The following is a 20,182-nucleotide window of genomic DNA, read 5'->3' on the forward strand; positions in this document are numbered from 1 at the left end:
CTCATGCAGACAGAAAAAAAATACAGCTAGATATTTTACTCATTTTTGTTCCATTTTTAATGCCAACTAAGATCTGGTGGTTTTTTTAGTGCCAACTAAAATCTGGTGTTGGTTTTTGGTGTTTGGCGGGGTTTTTTTTTGGTGGTTTTTTTTTGTTTGTTTTTGTTTTTTTTTTTTAAGAATTTTTTACCTACAAAGCAGCTAGAGCAGAGAATAGCTGGATCAGGAAAGGTCTGAAGCTCTTCCGTGTTAATCCACAAAATAAGGATGCATATAGTTATCAAACCACACTCCTAAAATCTTACTGAAAACAAGCTTGTTCAACTCTAGATCGATTGATGATTAGGAAAGCAGAGCTTGGGGGATTTTTGTGTGCGCAGTATGAAATTCAGCAAAATGCTACTTGCTGAAATTTCTGAAATGTTTAATGCACAGGAGGACTACATAAACGACACTATGATCAACAAATTGTACATGAACAGGATTCAGCAGTAACTCTAAATGAATTACAAAACTGTTTTAAAAAAAAAACCCTGAACAACAAACACCTTCCTAGCCATCTGCTTATAATGCAAACCCTCCCAGTTCCAAATAAATGCTTCTTTTCTTCATTCAACATTGCAGTCAAAACGCCACTTTTGTATCAATCTCACTTTAAATACTGCAGAACATTTTTTAGAACTATGGAACGTTTACTTTGTAAAAATTCAGGCACTTAAAGAGACCAGAAATAGAAACAAAACCTGCTGTCACTAAACTATCCATCACAAGATGCACAGAAATACTGCACAACAGGATGGAAACACACTTCTCTTCTGTATGACACGGGTCTGCATTTGGGTTTTTAAATTTTTTATATATATTTTTTTTTTTCAGAGGGGAAAAAGCTTATAAAGATATCTCTGATAATTTTTATCTGTGGGATGCTGCTACTGCCGCAATGCAAGTGGTGGCTGAGCATGCTAGCTTGGGTCAGTGGGTTCCCCATGTGTTGTAAAGCAGTAACGTAAAGTCTGGGGATAAATCCGTAGGGGAAACCAGTTGTTGCTAAATTATTTCCATGCCCGATTTTTTTTTTGCAGTTATAATTAACTGATTTATCCCCAGACTTTATGTTATTGCTTTACCACACGTGGGGAAGCCCCTGCCCCAAGCTAGCGTGCTCGGCCCCCAGGTGCGTGACAGCAGCAGCAGCGTCCCAGCGCCGGCTACGCACACCGGTAGGGTGCTGGGTCGGGCTTTGCGGCCGGCATGGGGCTAGAGGGATGAACAGCTTCTAAATGAGTTAGCTTAAATTAACTCTGGTATGTCCACACATAGGCTGCAGGAATATGATGAAAACTCTTCCCTAATGCCAGCACTAATGCTTTATTTCATTTTCACGTGTTCACTCATCTCACAGTATCAAAAACCTGCATTCTTATAAAATAAAAAACACTTTTCCAAGAACGCCTCCATATCTACTCCTACTACACAGTAGGTTGTAAATACTGATACCTGATCTATAGGGACTAGGTAAAATAACTAGGATGACAAGATTACCAGGAATAACTTCTGTGGAGTTCCTACATAGGCAACATCTGTTGGCCTGTACAACCACAGTAATATACTTAATTACCCTATAACGGACTGGAAAGAGCTTTTACTTGAAGAAGTTTTGGTGGCAGCTTAGTTTTGTGCGTTACTTCAAGCAACACAATCCATACAGGGACCTTGGCATCTAATGGATTTGATTCCAAAGGTTACAAACTCTTTAATAGGTGAGTAGTTTTGCCCTTGCTTCAGCTGCAGGTCAAGATATTAGATTTCACATCTTCCTTGCAGAGAAAAGGGAGTGACGATGCTGTGACTTTTTGTGCTGGAAAGGTTTCTGAACATGCTGTCCTCTGACAATATCAGAAGGTTTCTTCCAGACCATAAAAAGCCAAAAAAAAAAAAAAATTATAAAAAGAGCACCAAGTAAAACAAATAGTCCTTCATCATGGTACTTAATTCAATGTATTATAAATAAGTATTAGCATTAACAACGTCAAGTCCATCTGTTAAATGAAGAATCTACTCTCCCACAAACACTACAGCACATTGTTTGCATCTGTTTCATTGAACAGGCCTCAGAGGTGTTTCTACTAAATTTCCAAAATTCCCAATTAACTTTTTTATTTTAATACATGGTTAGAGAAATTTCATTTTTTTAGTTCAGGCTGGCCACAGCACACTTACTAGAACTATGCATCTATGGAAATCTAAGTTAAAATTGTCTGGAGAAGACGATGCACAGAGCTGTGTACAGAGCCAAGCATGTTTAAATCATTCCAGCAGCAGCCAGCAGGTAAATCACGGGGCCGCTTGAGGGATTAGAGTAAGGAAAGCTTAGGGTGAGAAGCTGCAGGTAAAATGCACTCAGTTTTTTTCATGCATCATATACTGCACATTTAGTTAACAGCTGTATTGCTTCCAATTTACACAAAATATCAAGTTGTCAGGTATTATACAGATTCCAGAGACCGAAGCTAAGAACTGCATTTCCCTAATTTGCTTTGTCATTGTGGTTTCGGGATGGCTGAAAGGGGCCAGGATGTCTTGGGAATAAACTGGCACCTCCCTTGGCTTTTTGCACCTTGTCCCACCCTCCTGGCCTCAAGTCCCCACGCAGCTGAGAAACCAGATGAAAGCAGTGAAATTTTTGCTTATTGCTAAAAGTACGAATGAGAAGTCTGACTAAACCCTGTTCTTCCATCCACAGAAAACAAATGAACGTATTTTCATTTCAAACTTAACTATTGCTCATCTTCAACGCTCCCTGAGATTCGGAACAGAAGAATGACTTCAGTGTTATAAAACATGCATGTGAAGAACACGAGCTTTTGAAATACCCTTTACCGGTTCACCCCAGGAAAATAAAAAAAAAAACCAAACAATTTCTCAGTAAACTGGGGTTCTTCCTTAGCTACAAGCCAGAAAGCGTACACCTAGAGTTGGGGGCTAGACTGCACAGATCAGAAAAGCACAGGGAAAAGCAATTACTTTACAACGGGCAGGCTATCTTTGTGTTAAGAAAACAGTTCTAAAAAGAAACATAAAAGGTTCTTCCTCATCCTTCAAAAGTTCTTTAGAAACCAGCGATGAAGAAGAACGCAGAACACAGATTTGCAGGGAAAACACAGAATTTGGAAAGTCTACCGAGTCGCTAATCACATTTATTACTCTCTCATCAATTCCTGTTTCTCAGCTCCATCTGCGTGAATGGGAACACAGAGTTATCCTTGTTTTGCCTACGCTGCCGAGAGAGAAGAATGAATTAACAACGCTCTGCCTGCAGCTGCCTTGCATCTCCCCGACCCAAGGAGCGGATTCACCCACCTACCTGGGCACGGTCAGACCGGCCCTACAGCAGACAGCAACGCTGGCCCCGTTGGCCAGAGCTCGTAGTCAATGAAACACTTGCAGAGCACGGATGATCTGGATTTGATGCTGAAAGACGGCCCTGCCTTGGCTTTCTATAGCTCCTAAAATCTCAGAGATGGATTGGGGGCAGGCAGGTTCAAGCTGGCATAGCCATGAAGTTTTACAACTGTCTGACAAGAGTAAGAAAAATAAACACTGGGAAAGGTCTTTCTGTGAAGAGTACTTCCAAGAAAAAATAAAAATTAATTTTTCTGCTTGTTTTCAAGCTGAAAAACCTTCCTATTACCACTAGCTGTTCCCCTAACTGCAGCAGCACAAGGGCACCAAAACAGACCGGGCTCTGAGCAGCTACTCCTCTTTGAAACACAGCACCGTATAATCCTGCTCTGAGCAAGTTTAGACAGCATGGTGGGAAAAACACTGCTGGTTGCTGGCACCTTGCCTAATGTAAGCATTCCTGCTGTTACCCTCAAAAACACTGAGAAATTTTTTCAGTGACAAGTTCTGTATAGAGAACTAAAAAACTTCTCTCTGGGTTTCATTGCACTGGAAAAATTTCACAAGAATCTGATCTTCCAAAATAGGACTTGAATTTTAATTTTCATCCAACTGCAGCACAGTTGCTTTAGTACTTTTGTTGCTGCAACCATTGTCTCAGAAAACCCGCAGAAAGATAAACCAAGTAAGATGAAAGAATCAATCCCAGAAAGAGAAGGCTGTGCATGTGCAGATAGTGTGGAGAAAGAAGAATCAGCATGACATTTATGGAAGGGCATAAAAGAGATGAGCATCAGTCCTTGGAATTAGCGAATCACCCTGGGCTCACTAGTGTCCATCATCGTGATATCTGAATACTTGGGCAGAGGTCAATGATCAAAGCAGGCACGTTCAAGGAGAAAAAAAGACAGCAAAGTGCAGTAAAAATGCTAGAGTTTGGTGAAGACCAGATTGAAACCTCATCGAACACCTAAGCTTTGCTACAGACAAAAATGAAGGAACCCAGAATTTCTGTTTGAAAGCTGACACTTGAAACACGCCTGGACCCAAAGGAAGGCAACATAAAATCTAGAATTACCCAAATCATTTAACTCTAATCCATTGTAACTGTCTAAGAATAGCTACTGCAGGAGGATCCTCCTCCTCCTTTTCACAGTGAGCTCAGGATTTCTAGAAGGAAGGAAGATATGGTTCTCCCACGATTATCACCACAGTCTTCTGTACCCCATTTTCAGTAAGTCACCTGCCGTATCTTAAGCACTCGATCAAAGTGGCCAAAGCGAAGCATGCGTCTCTCAGAATATCTTCCTTTTACTGTTTAATTTGGATTTGTGGTCTTCAAAACTGCAGTAACCCAGATGAACACCTCTGAGGGTTTAAATCTACGCTTACCGCAAGTGTGGTGGAAGAAAAATCAAAAAAAGAAATCTTTTAGGTCATTGGACAGATTTGTAGCCAAGCGTTGAAGAACAGGGAAATAAGCCTTTTCCGGAGAAAAGGCTGAATTACTGAACTGAAAACTGCTTTGAATCACAAGGCAGACTTGAAAACGCTACATACTGCAACACGGAGAAAAACCCATAACAGCCCGAAGCATCTCAGACACACACCCCACCAGCACCACGCTGGCTTGTGACAGAGGCTGGCCCAGGACCGGAGTTAGCCCCATCATTCAGCATCAGAGCAAGCTTAGCGAGATGAACGCTACCTGTCTGGCCAACCATAAAGCACAGCAAACATAACTTTTGGTTTGCACCAACACGAGTACCAGAAAACATAGACAAAGGTTGCAAATGCCCGCATGCCAGGATTTGGAAAAAGCAACCCCCAGCCTTTGTTAGTCTTTCTAGAAAGCACTTCATGGGAATCCACAATCATTATCACTTTTTCTGAGATGTCCTTCTTCTAAAAGGAGAGGGATCTTGAGCACGCTTCATTGCTTTCTCCTTCAGCTACCGCTGACAGACGAGGCTGACTGTCCCCACTGTCAGGCATCTCCCCCCAACCTTGCTAAGGATTCAAGGGCCAGTAAGATTAGTTATCTGCTGAAGGATGCCCAGAGTTCCTCTCTCTTGCACGTGGCAAGAACGCTGTGTAGAAAGTTGCGATTCTGTTCTTGTGGCCAATCGCTGTTTTTCACTGGGTTGTGTTTTAAAAGCGATGCTATAAAAATAAATAATTTAACAGGCACTGTGGCCCACCCAAGACAGACAACTGTGAGCCCCAAGCCAGAAACGAGTGCCCATCTCAGAAGACATTTAAGAAGAGGCAGGTCAAAGAAGGCTGATGGGCTAATGTAGAGACACAAAGACTGCAAAAGCAGGTGTCAGCACTCACTGCTACTTTTAAGGCTCCTTGTGTATCACTCGGTGCTGCTTGCCAGCCAATTCTTGCCCTTCTGGGAGCACGTTTATCCCATTTATACGAAAGGGGACAGTTTTGTAAAGCTTTTGCAAAAGGATTTCAGACTAGCATGTTACGATGCTCGCAGACAAGAGGAAGAGCAAGAGAAAACAGGGAAGGATGAAGGAGCACGTACTCCCCACTCCCATCAGAACAGGGATTTCAGGGGCAAGATGCACAACAACTGGAAATCCCCCATCGCTTGCTGCGGGACAGAAGTCTGCGCCCGCAGACCGGGACCACACAGGCTCCAGCTCCAGTGACTTGTGAAAATAATCGCCCCAGGAGAAAGAAAACATACACGTATTAACTACTTAGAAAGAGATTTTCAAAGGCTCTTGATATCCAGCTGGTCTTGATTCACATTGACTTCAACAAAATAGTCGTGGACCAATGGTGAGCGCTCTGAAAAATCCCCTCTATAACTTGCCATTGAGGTATGAAAATCAGAGTGGTGTAAAAGGGATTGTTAAAAAAAAAAAAAAAAAAGGGACGACAAATTAAAAATGAAAAGTTAAAATAAAATTTGGCTTCAGGCCATAAACTAGGAGGAAACTAAACTAACAGTAAAGATAGTTAAATGACTGGAAAGAGAACGCAACAGGAGCTGATGGCTTTTAAAAAAGGATTTGTATGGATAGCTGGGGAAATAAATTCCGTATGTGATAGAAGTGCAATTGAGAAATTAAATAAATGGAAAATAAGGATGACTAAGTAGTAGTTAACATGCCCCTTCTCAGTTGTATACTATTATCACATCTATTTTTAATGTCTCTTCAGCTGTCCGCAATTGTCATCCTTTTTTCAGAACTTGTTCCAATGCTCTTTGATACCGAATTAGCTGTTTTTTACTCTCCAATGCTTACAACCGCATCTTTTTCTTACTCAACACTCCCCTTTTCCGACAATGTTATTCCATTGTCTCCGTTTTTCATCTCTCCTTATATGTTGACTCCCCAGTTTCTGAGCTTTCCAGCTACCCTTGTTCATCTTTTTTCTGGAGCTCTTTTGGTTGAATCCTAGCATGTTTCTTTTCTTCTTTTCTAAAGATACAAGCATGTTTTATATCATATCTGGCTACTGTACACATTGTTACCCCTTCAGAAGGGCATTGAACAGCTATAGCAGTGTTCGCGTTGGAAACAGTAAGCTAAACTAAGGGAAAAAAGAAGTTCTTTTTGGCTTTTGCTTTCTGGTTCTTAAAAAAGAACCCAAACATTTAAACTCTCCCCTTTTCCTTTTTATCCTCAAATAACACAATCTTTCTATGAGCAGCTGAATATTCAAACAATAACAGACATGAGAAGCATTCGCGATTCTAGAGCTCAGGATGTGTCTAAGCAGAAAAGATAACACGAGATTTAATAATACCGAAAAAATACACAAGTTCTAATGTGATGCATGGGCTACTGAGTGAACCTGACTTTTTCTTTCTTTTTAACCTTACAAGTGTGCCTGCACCTTACCTTTACGGCTACTGATGCTCCATACTAACTTGGGACACTTTTTTATTTATTAAAAAATGAGTTCCAAACATGTTTCAGACAGTCGAATTCACCATTGTGTGATGCCTCAGATCGTTCAGCTTGATCATTAAAAGATCAGTATTTAATGTCTCTACTTCAGTACAGTTCTCTTTACCTTTTGTATGCAAAGCCAATGGTGTAGTTGAGTTGTACTTAACAATGCTCTTTGAAACAATATTTTCAAAATTCAGACTTCCACCATAAAGTAAGCTTACCCTCAGCTGTGCCCGAGATACCATCAGCTTTGAAATTGCTCGTGCTTTTCTTCCTGCGGTGTTTCTTTCTGTTGGCGTGAGGTGAAGGAGGTGGATCAAGTTTGGGGCTCGTCGTACTGGATATACTTGGGCTTGAACACACAGAATCCCCTAACCCGGTATCTGCAGTTTGAGGGGGGGAAAAAAAAAGAAGGAAAAATAAAAATACTGCGTAATTTAAATTAATGATTGCTAGAATCCAAGACATAACCCCTTGCTGTCTGTTAGCAGCTAACTTCTTGAGCTCATTGACGTCCAAAGGCTACAGGAGAGCCTCCTAACAATATCCATTACTTTTTCAAAAAGGTACAACATAGCAACACGGCTGAAGTTCTGATTCAAGTCCTATTAAATCAATAGGACTCTGCATCAATTTTAGAAGCAGGCCAGCTGGAATGCACAAAAACCAATGGGAAATCACTTTACTACTTCCAATTGCTCTTTCTTACAAAGATCTTGCTGATCCTCAAATTAACTCGTGTAACGCTAGGACATTTTAATACATAATGGAACAGAGATATCCCAACATCCTCTGAACGCTGTCTGCTTTCATTAATATTAGAGACAGACACACATAGAAAAGGTGGTAATGGCAATAGAGGTGGGAAAACAAGGTGTGGACGCCTGGTACAATTAACATTGTGTGATAATGGGTCACTCAGTATCTGCTCCCAATGAAAAAAAAAAAACCCCCATGTTCATCAGGTTTAGTTTCCCACCGTATTAGCTATGTAACGTAACATACAACAATTTTAAGAACTAATGACAGAGTCATTTTCTCCCCTCTCCTACCAATTAGCTTGCTCAACCAAATCAAAATTAAAGGTCTCTCATAAGGAGGGACCCACAGTCTCTTCCCTGTATTACCACATAACGGCTGGTAATAGGTGAACACCTTCTCTTCGAGTAGTTCTTCTCTTTTTCCGTCAAGAAACATCTAACAGCAATATTTAACAAAGTTTAGGAAATGAAGACATACTTGAAATTTCACTCTCCATCTGGGTCCTTATAGCAAATACTCAAGTAACCTTAACCCAGTATTTTTCCCCAAGCTTGGTAATATGATTTTAGTTTAATTGCAACCAATCTTTCGGCTATGATTAGTGCTAAATGCATTTCTATTTTGTTGGTTTGGTTTTGTTTTTAATTATAAAATTTAACATAACATCCTACACTTTAAGTAAAGTGCCTGCTATTATTTAAAGTGAAGCTGTTCCCACAACCTTGGTTAGATACCGGATTGCACTAAGCGCAATACCAGGATTGCACTTAAGAAAGTGAATTCATATGTTAGAAAAATATCAAGCCAACGACTATTTAAAAAAGTAACTTTTGATTTTTTTGAGTAGTTAAATCCCCACACAACTGCCTATTTGACAAAGAAATACTTTACTTTTTTTTGTAATGAAGTTTACTCACTAATTACCCGCTAAGCACAGTTGCGCTGCAAGTTATTAGTGGGGGATAAATAATGTAGCTAATCGCCTGGCAATAGAGACCAAATCAAACATAAGCTTTATATTAAGGATTTTTGTTCTTTTCCTTACGTCCGCTGTTTTGAAACCAATCATCAAGTATTTAACCACAAAGGGAATCACGGGAATGCATTTACTGTGTATCTGTATACGAAATGTTAAGTATTTGACCCAGAAATGCTCAAAGCGGCTATGCTGGCAAGGGTTTGCTGTCTCTGCAGGTGAAGAGGAAGGCAAACCCTGATGAGAATCCATGCCAGTGCTCAGCATGCTCTTGGCAAAGGGGACACGGATACCTTTGGCTCCCTGACACTGAAAGAAGAAAAGATGCAAGAGAGGATGGCAGCAATACAACGGGATGACCATGGATGCAAGCTGGTTACTGCTAGTCCTGAATATTGACCTCCAGTTTGAGACTTGAGAAGGTTTCGTACGTTGGGTACTTAAAAAGAAGGAAAAAAACCACCCCCTCCTTTGCACAAACGACATGAAAATCGCCGTGTTGAGGCAGGCCAGCCGCAGAGCCGGGCGCTGCAAGGAAGGGGTCCAGCTGTGGCGGCAAGTTCTGCCACGGGGCACCAAAAATGCGTCTCGCTGATTTTCATTTGCTTGCTAAAAACCAGAAAATTCATAAATATCATGGAAAAATCCCAGAGAGCACACCAGCCAGGAAGGCTTGCTGATACCTAACACAATTTCTCAAAACGCTTCACTTCTTCCCCTCGGAAAACATGAGGCAAGTGGCACACGGACAGGCCTCATTCTCAGCTTTCACTTTAAAAAGAATTATCCCATTTTACTCAAGCGGAACCAAAAAAAAAAAAATATCCAGGAAAAAACAGCTCTACCACCCTCTCCCACGCCTTTCAAAAAGCTTGTTTCCAAACATTCGCGATGCCGAGACGCGTGCCGAAGCACCCTGGTCCCCGAGGCAGGCGTACGAGGGCTGCGTGCAACCCCACGTGTGCCTCCAGCGTCAACCACGATGCCCCGCACCCGTAAAACGGCGAAGAAACCATACCCTGACGCCAAACCACAGAATGTATTTTTCAGCCGGATCCTTGTTAAAAAATATTAACGCAGACCCGTACGCTTACTGCAGCTTACTCTAATTTCTAGGCTATAAATTGCACCTGCAAAACCTGCTCGTGAGCTCTGAGAAATGAGGATACGTATACACGTCCAGCCCGACTGCTCGCGTCGGAGAGCTGAAGAATTAACCTCCTACGGTAAATCCTCGCGATCCGCAGCCCTTTCCAGGTAATAACCTGCCGTCCTTGGGTCAAACGGCTCTGAAGTGAAGAGCCCGAAGCTCTCCCTCCCCCTCAACCAGAAAAGAAACGCGAGTCGCTCGTAAACGGGTATGAGCTGATATTGTTGGTGTATTAATGCCCCGTATTCCCGGTTTCGGAGACCACCCTTTGAAGATGGAAGTTATTTAACATTCTCCCGGTTTAAAATATGAGCAATCAAAAGGCGCTAGGCTTACACGCTGTGCTTTCCCATTTCCCACTACTTCTCTTGCCTGACAAGGTATTCTTCAAATTGAAAAGAGGGCTCCTGAAAGCCCGGCTTCGGAAAACTGTAAATGAGTTCAGGCTTCAGCCCGCTGAATGCAATTTCATACTCCTGACTGAATACAAATAATGCATTTTATTTTGTATCAATTACCACGCCTGAGAACAGACGACCACTGCCAGCACTATTAAATATGAAAAAAAAAAAAAAAAAAAGGCAAGGAAAAAGGCACGCCAAATTAAAAAAGCAAGCGCCTCATTACTCCACATCTAAACCAGCTTTGACAGAGGCACTGGAACTCATAAGACGCGTTTCACTGGGTTGGGATGGGCTGTTTTGCAGCCATCCCGCACGTTCAATGTCAGCCATTAGTTCTTCCCAATCGGGCATCAATGTTCAACGCACACCCGAAAAAATATATAATACTAGTAATAATAATAACAATCTGCAGCCTCTCCGAGCTTCAATACTTGAAGTATGAGTCAAAGAAGCAGTTTCACTTTTCACTCGGGAAGCTGACAAGCATGACTAGAGGGGGAATAAAATAACATTCAGTTCGCATAAATATCAAGCGGGCTGCTTGAGACTGATGGGCCAGGAATGTATTCTTAGCCATCATTCTGGCAGACAGGCCCAAGGACACTCATAACTTATTTTACAATCATTTAGTTTCAGCTCAAGTGGAAAACGTGACAACTTATCTCTGCTGACAAGATGCCATATCGAACCTTACAATTAACTCTCCCACGATTATCTGCCCAGCCCATCATTAGCTTTGCAGTTTTTGATGGACTGTACGGGCAGCTTTCCTTGATGATGGTCATCATTTGCAGGGTGTATATCTATATTATACAACATTAAGGACAAAACTCTCCCCTTGCCACGTAGCTGGGGTTGTCCTGACCCGCACATCCTCTGTTCTGCAACTGCTGGGCCACGTTTCTAAGAGATGTGCAGCAACACGCTGCTGAAAAACGTCTTCTCCTCCAAAACGGAGCATCACTGTGCTCCAGCCTACGCCTGCTGCTGACTGCAATGTATAGAAGCGAGCTATAATCGCCCATGCCCTCTCCCAGCAAACAGCCATCCTTCCTCCCTGCCCTCTCTCCCCAGTGCAATTATTAACTCCTCTCAGCTCTAAGTGAGAGCTGACACGAGCCGCGTCCTTGCGGTTTACCTCTGCACGCTCACGACGCCTTAAGGAGGACGCTGTGAATTTTACATGCGTGTTCGGCGACTTTCCGCACCGACAAGAAAACGTGTTTCTCATTGAAAGGTGAGTTCCTAGCTTTGCACGGTTGTGAAATAATGTCAAGCTTATACCAAGGGATAGGAGAGCTTCTATGCAAACCAGCATGACAAAGTACAGGCGCTCATTCCAGAAAAAGTAGTAAAATAGTCAATTCAGAGTATACAGAGGGTAAGCTTACATCTGTGCTAGTTATTTGAGGCCATTTAAAAGTACGCAGTAGCTCACTCCATGCCTGGGTGCAACAAGTGACACTTGGTAACCAAACCCCTTAACCTATCAAGAGATGGGATACTAAAAAACCCGACCACTCTGTTGTTAGCGCGGTGATTTTCCTCTATAGGTGCATGACACATGAGATAAGACAAAGATTCTGCTTGTTCAAGTCTGACCCTTGTTTGCTAGAAATCACAAAACCCAAAAAACCAAAAAGCCAATGCAGCTTTTATTCCACAAAGCAAGTCCCATGCCTGCCTCTCTCCTAGACGCATTTTTTAATTACGGTCGTAAGAGAAATTCCTTTCAATTACGGCAAATTCTGGTAGGAGAAACGAGAGGCGGAAGGGAAGAACTATGTTGTCTACAACTACAACCCAGAATTATGAGATGGAACATTAAATGAAAAAAGAAACCAACCAATCCTTCTCAGAAGAGTCTCAAGGGCTGTGCTGTTGTACTGCGCTTTATTTGCCGTTTGAAACACATTTGATATCCTCTTGCAGTATTATACGATGTTTGTTAAAGGTAACATTCTGCACAAGTCCCACTTCTCATCTCTTTATAGTTTTATTATTTGTAAGCCGCATGCGCTCCAGAAACGGATCTCAAAGACAACTCCATTTGTGCCCTCTAAGGACGTCGCGAGAGCCCTCCTGGATTTGAAAAGGGTAAGAAATCCAGTTCAAACCCAGCCTGTGCTTCCTCGGCGCCCCTAGCACAGTACAACAACTGCCTTGCATCCCAAACTCCCAAGCATCTGCTCAGAGCGCATTTGAGATTCGGACTGAAGCCGTTTTCCCTTCACCGCCGCCTGCAGTGCCCGCACAGCAGAGCTGCAGCAGATGCCAACGCCGGAATCAAGGAGGTGAAGAAAATGAGGGACAATAAGCAGGTATGAGTGCCCCAGGCCAGGGTAAAAGGGCTGGAGGTGCAAAAAGCATGAGGAAAAGGAGCAACATATAAGGTACGGGAATAGCACAGCACAAAGGCTGAGATACAAAAATCCGAGAGCGGAGCTTCATCTTTGGCCCACGGTTCCTATTCTCTCTCATACACACACAACCCTCTCTCCTGTGTAACCATCTGCAGCGGAAAGAAGGATATTCTGACCTCTTCTATCTTCGTGTCTTTTGATTTATTTCGTATTTTTGTCAAATCACCTATTTACAAAAACTTGAAACAAACTCAACAGGTGACGCTATTCTCCACAGACCAAAGTCGAGCTTGATCTGGTTTACATTTTTCTTGCATCTTCTTGTTAAAATTTTCCAACAGGCTTTCAAAGTGAAATTAGACTTTTTTGTCAAGCCCAGCTCCCCAACGCGGCCTTATTCTCAAGTGGCTGGAGATTGATTAATTTGGGTTTTTGATTTGTCGAAGTGACAAGAATTCAGACGTTACAAAAGTGGGACCGGTGAGTGGGATCAATTAAAGAGCAGAAGCAGCAACACAATTAATAGCACCAGGTTCAAGGGGAAAAAGAAAGCGCTGATGAAGAAAACAACAGCAACAGCTCTGACTGCAGCAGGAATCTTTGCCGCGACCCAAGGAAAGCTGAATCCAAAGAGGGTATTTCAGAACTTTGACTATGCCATTAGTGTTGAAATGAAATAAGGCAAAGATGTCGGTAGCTGGTGGACTGAATAATAAAAAAATAGCTGGACACTTTCATCTTCTACACATGTGTTTTAAATAGAGGCGAAAAAAGCAATCCTTTTATTTAAACAGGGGAAGCAATAGACTAAAACCATCTGTAGTTGTATTTCAGACCCATTTCCCCGAGCTGAGATTTTTCTGGCTGTGAATCCAATGCTCTACAGCTTCCCTTTACAGCTATTACCATAAATGTTCTATCAAGTTCTTTATATTCCTCCTCTGCCTCAAACTGAAGTTAAAGGGATGCTGCAACCGCACAATGACTGCAGAAGGCTGGAGTCAGGCACGGATGTACAGGACTGACATTAAAATCCTGTCAAAACTGCAGCTTGGCAGAAGTCTGTAGATGATAATAAACACTTGTGAGTGGGGGAGAAGGGGTGGCACGAGATTTTAGCCTACAGGAAAAAAAAAAAGGCAAATATTTTTGAAGTACACAGAGCTATATCTTCGGTAGGAATTAGGCGCATCCGGTCATCGCTTAGCTGAATTCAGCTTGGACACTCAAGCTATCGAGGGCTTAAATTAACCTGCTGCACTGAACGAAATTAAAAGGAAGCTCTGAGCAGAACTGGGGGATGGAGATGAAAGAGCCTCAGGAGTATTCTCTTTCCACAGCGTCTACCATTTTTCCAGCCTTGTGCCTAGAGCCTGTAAATCACAAAGCTATCCTGTCACGTACAGAAAGCCCCACTGAATGCCCAAGTTACTGCCTCCTTCCCTCTAATAGCAATTTCAATTAAATAAGAAAAAACAAAGCTTCCTTCTTGACAAAAAAAGATCTCCCTGCTTTTGGAGGGTCTGGCTTTTGATACGTGGTAGCACACCTCAAGCAGAGCAGACCTGAAGGCACGTTTGGCGTGACGGGATCGTTTCCACTCGGCAGCCTAAGAAGCCGCTTTGTGACAAGCGAGGAACATCATCCGCAGACTGGCGAGAGAAAGTCAGTCTCATGACAGTACGGCACAGATATCAGAAGGACGGGCTTCAATAATTCCGGAGATACCAAGACCCTCGTTACAATCTCGCTTATCTAAAGGAAAGGCAAAGTTACCTCTAGCACATTCCCTACTAACACGCAATGTCCGGCCATCGTAAAAGAAGCATGAAAGCAAAAATGCAGTATAGTGTTTAAACCCCCCCCCCCCCCCCAAAAGTACATTGCTCACTACATTTTCCCTCCTAAGGAGCAACGTATTATGGTGCTAGCAAAACAGCATCCCGCTCCCTTGAAATCAAAGTATTGCTAGCAAGAAAAGAAGCAACCGTATATCCTGTTAACTCCCTTTCAAAGCCATCTCATGAAGTAAGCTCCTTGTATCACAGAAGGAATTTACCATCTGACACAAGGAGAGGAAACATCTATTCCTAAGCGACCCTCCTGTGTTGCCAATAAGGTGACGAGCACCAGCAGGAGAGACTAACTGTATTTTAGAGGACCAGCAAGCCTCAGAACATGAACCGGGAACGAGATGCTAATCCTTCCTCTGCACATCTTGCCTAAAGCAGGTTTAGGTCAGGGGCAGAGATATTATAAACTACTCCCCGAGTTAACACAGTTTGCTAATTTATCTTATCCCGCATTACACAGATGCATCTTCACGTTTGCCTCCGTTGTACTGTGTGCTGAATATGCCCTGTGGAAAGATCAAGCACGACAAGTTGTTTGAATACATAAGGACAACAAACTAGAAAGAGATGCAAGTCTTAGATGCCACCACATCCCAAGGCAAACTAACTTCGTGGCTCCTGCTGAATAGATCTACAGTTGAGATGTATAAGGGATGTCTCTAATTCTTCTGGCATAATGTTTTCACTTAGCAGCATCAGATCTGTTGAGAAGATGCGATTCTTACATGGCGTCACCCTGAATTGCTACAAACTGGGTGTATGATGCTATGGGCATGGCTTCTCCTGGCCATCAACTGTATACGAAACAGAGAGGCGAGGAATATTACAAAAGGCAGCTAGTTATGGGGATTAATTTCAGGTAACTAGTTCTTAGCCACCCCATGAGGGAGAAAGAAGATGGATGGTCCTTCGGAAGACAAACCGTATGGCTGTGGAATGGTTTCAGGGCAGTACCTCCTGGTTCGATTCCAGGTCATGTGTTGGTTAGTCTATCTGCCACTTCTGAAGCCAGGTAGATGATCAGGCACCTCGAGACTAGTTACCAACTGCCGCACGCTGGACCTAGCGAACCCATCAAGACCGTCCCAAGTAATGGTGATTTGCAGAAAAATAAACACTTGGAGCACCGCTAAAAGAATACATCTTGGATGCACAAGCTACACCATGATCAAGTATATACAACATTGTGTGACAAATACTATTTTATATGCTTGCTTAAAATGATATGCATAACAAGTTCACCTCAATTATTCAGAGAGGGTCAGAGCTCCACCCTGATCTAACAATCAGCATTGTCTTCTAATTGCAAAAAACCCTCATTTAACAATATTTTCCTTTGAAATAGAGCCTTGAGGTCTCAAGGCACTTGGAAAATAATGAACCCATGCCTTACTGAATCATTTCCTACTAAAATATTTACCTTGTATTTCAAGATAGGCAAAATAAGACAGAAAGGAAGAACTGACTCTCTTCAAAGAAATGCTTGGAGCGAGAAAGATGTCTCTTGTCTCTACTCTTGTACTTCAACCTTCCGTCTGTATAACCTGTGGATAACTTCAAGCATCAAACCCACTCACTAGTAATTGAGAAGAGGTTAGGAAACTCTCCACTGTCGGTCCACGAGACTTCAGCGACAAGCCCTAACATCAGTGTTTTGGAAAAAATCAAGAGACTTTCACTATTAACATTTTCCAATTAAAGCTGAATAACTGCTGTATAGCAAACAGGCAGTTAATTGCATCATGCTAGGTAGGAAAAGGCTAAGGCTTTCCTGGTAACGTTTGCCACAAGCACCAGCGTCAGAAAGGAAAAAAAATAATGGAAGCAGCAGCAAAGATACTCTTAATCAAAGGCAAACCCAAACATTTTCCTATTGCAGAAACCTACAGCTGAAAAGTAAAGCTCTTAACGTAAAGCTATGTCTTTGCTACCTTTTATACGTCTCAGATGACATAACTGTCATCGACAAACTTTTTTTTTAATTTTTAAATTTAATCAAGCACTCTTTCTAGCTCTTACCAGCTCTTCCGAGGGTTTAGATAACCAAAGTCAGGGTCCTTCTTTTGCCCTCACCAAATCCGTGCATTAGAAAAGCCACTCGCCTAGAGCGACTTGTGAACTGGATACTCCTCATCGACCTGGACTGTGGGTGGCACACATGACCGCCGAATTAAGGGATGACATCAACTGTAACAAATGAAGGGCCCAGAGACTTGAAAGGAGATGCTCTTCCACCTGCGGGAAGGCCAGGTCTCTGCGCTTCAGCTGTCCCCCAACAATCAGCAGGTTGTGAAGGAGTCGTGTATCGGATTTAACACAGAGGCTTCTTTCACTCCTTGACCTGCATATGCTGTGAAGAAGCTTTGAAGTGTTGGATTCCATAGGTAACGTATACACAACATCCCCGTGCCCCGTGCTCTGTGATCTGGACTGGAAAGAAACCGAGCCTGCAAACAGACATGCTTGATGAGACAACCGCTCTCATGTTAATTGGAACAGAAACTTCATTAAGCCAGAGAAGAAATAAAAGCATCATTGTGTGTTTCTTGCACACACTTCGTCCAGATCCTGGCAAAACAAAATGTTGTGCTTCTGGACATACACTAAACAAGAAATCTAATTATTACAAGCATCTATTGGAACTTCCAAAGTACGGACATAAAAAGAAGAAATTCCGAAATCGGGAATTACTCCAATGGTAGCTATACATTAACTTTTTGCTTTCTCAACTTCGCATTACTAAACTTTATCTAATTTAAAATTTATATTATTATTATTATTATTATATAAATTTAGATTATTAAAATTTAGATTAAAAGATTAAGAAAAATAAAAGTGTACTGATCTGGGAAGTTTACTCATTTCCCTGCTTAAGTCTTACTTACAAGGTCCTTAAATATGGAAAGCGTTGGGCTTATGAAATTTTTAAGCCATATTATTTGAATTAGAAGAGTCTATGAAGTGTCACACTTTGCTCTTGCAGTATTATGTCTGTAGGTTGACTTAAGAACGTGTCTCTCTGAATTTATATTACTATCTGTAGATATGATTTTATTTTTCAAAGTTCATAAATTCCTGTAGGATATTGTGTGAATCCGGCTCATGTACTTATTTCCTTGCAATTATAATTTACCAAGATACATCATTCCTGAATGCGTACAGGCGTCCTCACATCAAATGCAGCTCTTCAGCTTTTAATAGCTAGTGCCAAAAGATCCATCCTTCTGCTGCTGCTGAACGCAGTCGATGCGTTGATGTCTCGGCCACTATTTAAGCGGTCTAAGACCACAGGTCACATTTATTTCTGAGATACCGGAAAAAACAATCACAGCTGATTCTCTATCTCAAACTACCTGGTGACTGACCTGCCAAGAAACATCACAGCAAAACTCATTCCAAACTTCAAACGTTTAAGATTAAAGCAATCTTAAACTACAAACATACAAAAAAAAGAAAAAATCTTTGAAAGATTAAACTAACTTTTTATACAAATGAGATTACAGGATGGCTGCCCGGATGAAGAATTCACTTTGTACAGGGGTGCAATCATCTTCAATGTTAACCCTTCCATTCTGACAGACACTAATATAGAAACAGAGAACAGAATATATTTTACAGACTTCTAAGCGCTGTGTCTGTCAAATGTCAAGCATCTGAGCTACAGAGAACCAGCTTGCAGCTGAAGTTAGACAAGGAGACAGCTGTGGAGGTATATATATGTATTTTAAAACACAACCTGAAGTTAAAAGCGCCCCTGTTTCTAGTGATATCAGTGCCGGGTATCCACTTTCCTTACTTGATAAGTCCTGACTTTCGGCGGTGGTTAAATACCACGAGCGGTGTACTGCAACACGCTAACCCCGCTCCTGAAAGGTCAGGAACGGGGAGCATCTCCCAGACACGAGTTTGAAGACCTGATAAAAAGAACATTCACTATTCTCACTATCCTGTCAGGCTAAAGTTTATGCTCCGTAATAAAAATAAAGTGCTTTGGTTTGATTTTTTTTTTCCCCTTTTCTTGTGAGCGGGGACAAACAGAGAAGGTATGACAACCAGACCTAGCTACACGCAGAAAAAGCACTGATTTATTGAACATTGCTAAACGATCAAGTCACGTTAATCAACACCAGTAACCAGGAAAAAAAAAAAGAAAAATCTTTTTTTCCCCTATTATAAGGAACATGCCATACACTTTTCTATTTCAGTTTAAATTTTAAGTGAAACTAAATGCAAAACATGCATTTAAGCATCCATAAGTAAATGTTGGGAAAAACCAAAGCTTTATAGTTCCACTCAAAAAGTTAATTTAGTCACATAAACAATTTACTGACAGACATTTGGCACTTCAGGCTGTGAACAAGATTAAGATGAGCATGAGGTTGCCAATGTCAAATTATCTGAAGATGAAAACTCACAGTTCTTGCCATTTTGGAACCAAGCGCAGGATTTAATTGCTGAATGCAACAATTCTTTATATTTTAATCGGGGGCGGGGGGGGGGGAGCAGAAAGAAGAGGATCTTAAACAAGAAAAGCAGATGGGTTTCTGGAAAACTGCAGAATTGTAAAAATCCATATAATAGAGCTCAGGATTTAAACAGCAGCACTAGGTAAATACAGAAGTACTTAGCTGAAACCCAGCAAAGTTGTGCAGAAATGCCCACGTACCCAAAGTCCTCCTTAAACCAACATCACAACACAGCTCATTTTAAGCCTCAAAGGTTTATTGGTGCCATCTCCCCCCTCCACCACGGACACAGAAACAGAAGAACCGCTTTCACATCTTTCATTCTTTTAACTCATCGTGAAGCAATGTGTTCCCTGATGGATGTGAAGTCCAGTAGGACCAAATGGCAACGGCTCACTTACAGTTTGGCATTCACTGAGCTGCAACCCACAGCCTGGATGCCCCGGTGAAAGGCTTCCTGAGAGCAGTAAGCAAGCCAGCAGCGTTTGAACCCATACTGTACAGAAGTAGCAGATTGCAGAGGTTTTTGCCCCCTGATTACTCTTTTTTTTCTAGCATGGTATGTTGGGCAGAATTTCAGGAACACCTCACATACAGATGTTCTTCATCTGTATGACAGGACAGGCTTTTCCCATCGTTTTGGCAACAAACTCGTACCCAGAGAACAAAAGGTATGCGCTTATATCTTGTGGAACGGGTAGGAACTTCCCCAAGAAAGGCAAAAAACCTTCCCATTGGATTGAGATTCTTACGGTCTACAAAACGGAATGGGTAAGCATTGGGTCCTGCTGCTTCTGGATGCTAACGCATTCCTACAAGAACCACGGACAGAAAGCACCATTTAGTTTAACGCTCTGAAAACCTTTTCTTAGAACTTACCCTT

The 20,182-nt window shown here is 41.9% G+C and overlaps 1 protein-coding gene across 3 annotated transcripts in view; it reads right to left on the reverse strand.

The window, feature by feature from the left end:
* The window catches only part of AGAP1 (ArfGAP with GTPase domain, ankyrin repeat and PH domain 1), a 392,680-nt gene that overhangs the window by 91,744 nt on the left and 280,754 nt on the right, over positions 1-20,182 (reverse strand). For all 3 annotated transcript variants that reach the window (XM_075153786.1, XM_075153785.1, XM_075153787.1), the window contains one exon: positions 7,547-7,708. In XM_075153786.1, coding sequence (XP_075009887.1) covers positions 7,547-7,708 — 162 coding nt within the window. The remainder of the gene's footprint in view (positions 1-7,546; positions 7,709-20,182) is intronic.

Source organism: Calonectris borealis, chromosome 6 (genome assembly GCF_964195595.1).
Source record: "Calonectris borealis chromosome 6, bCalBor7.hap1.2, whole genome shotgun sequence".
Classification (NCBI taxonomy): Eukaryota; Metazoa; Chordata; class Aves; order Procellariiformes; family Procellariidae; genus Calonectris; species Calonectris borealis.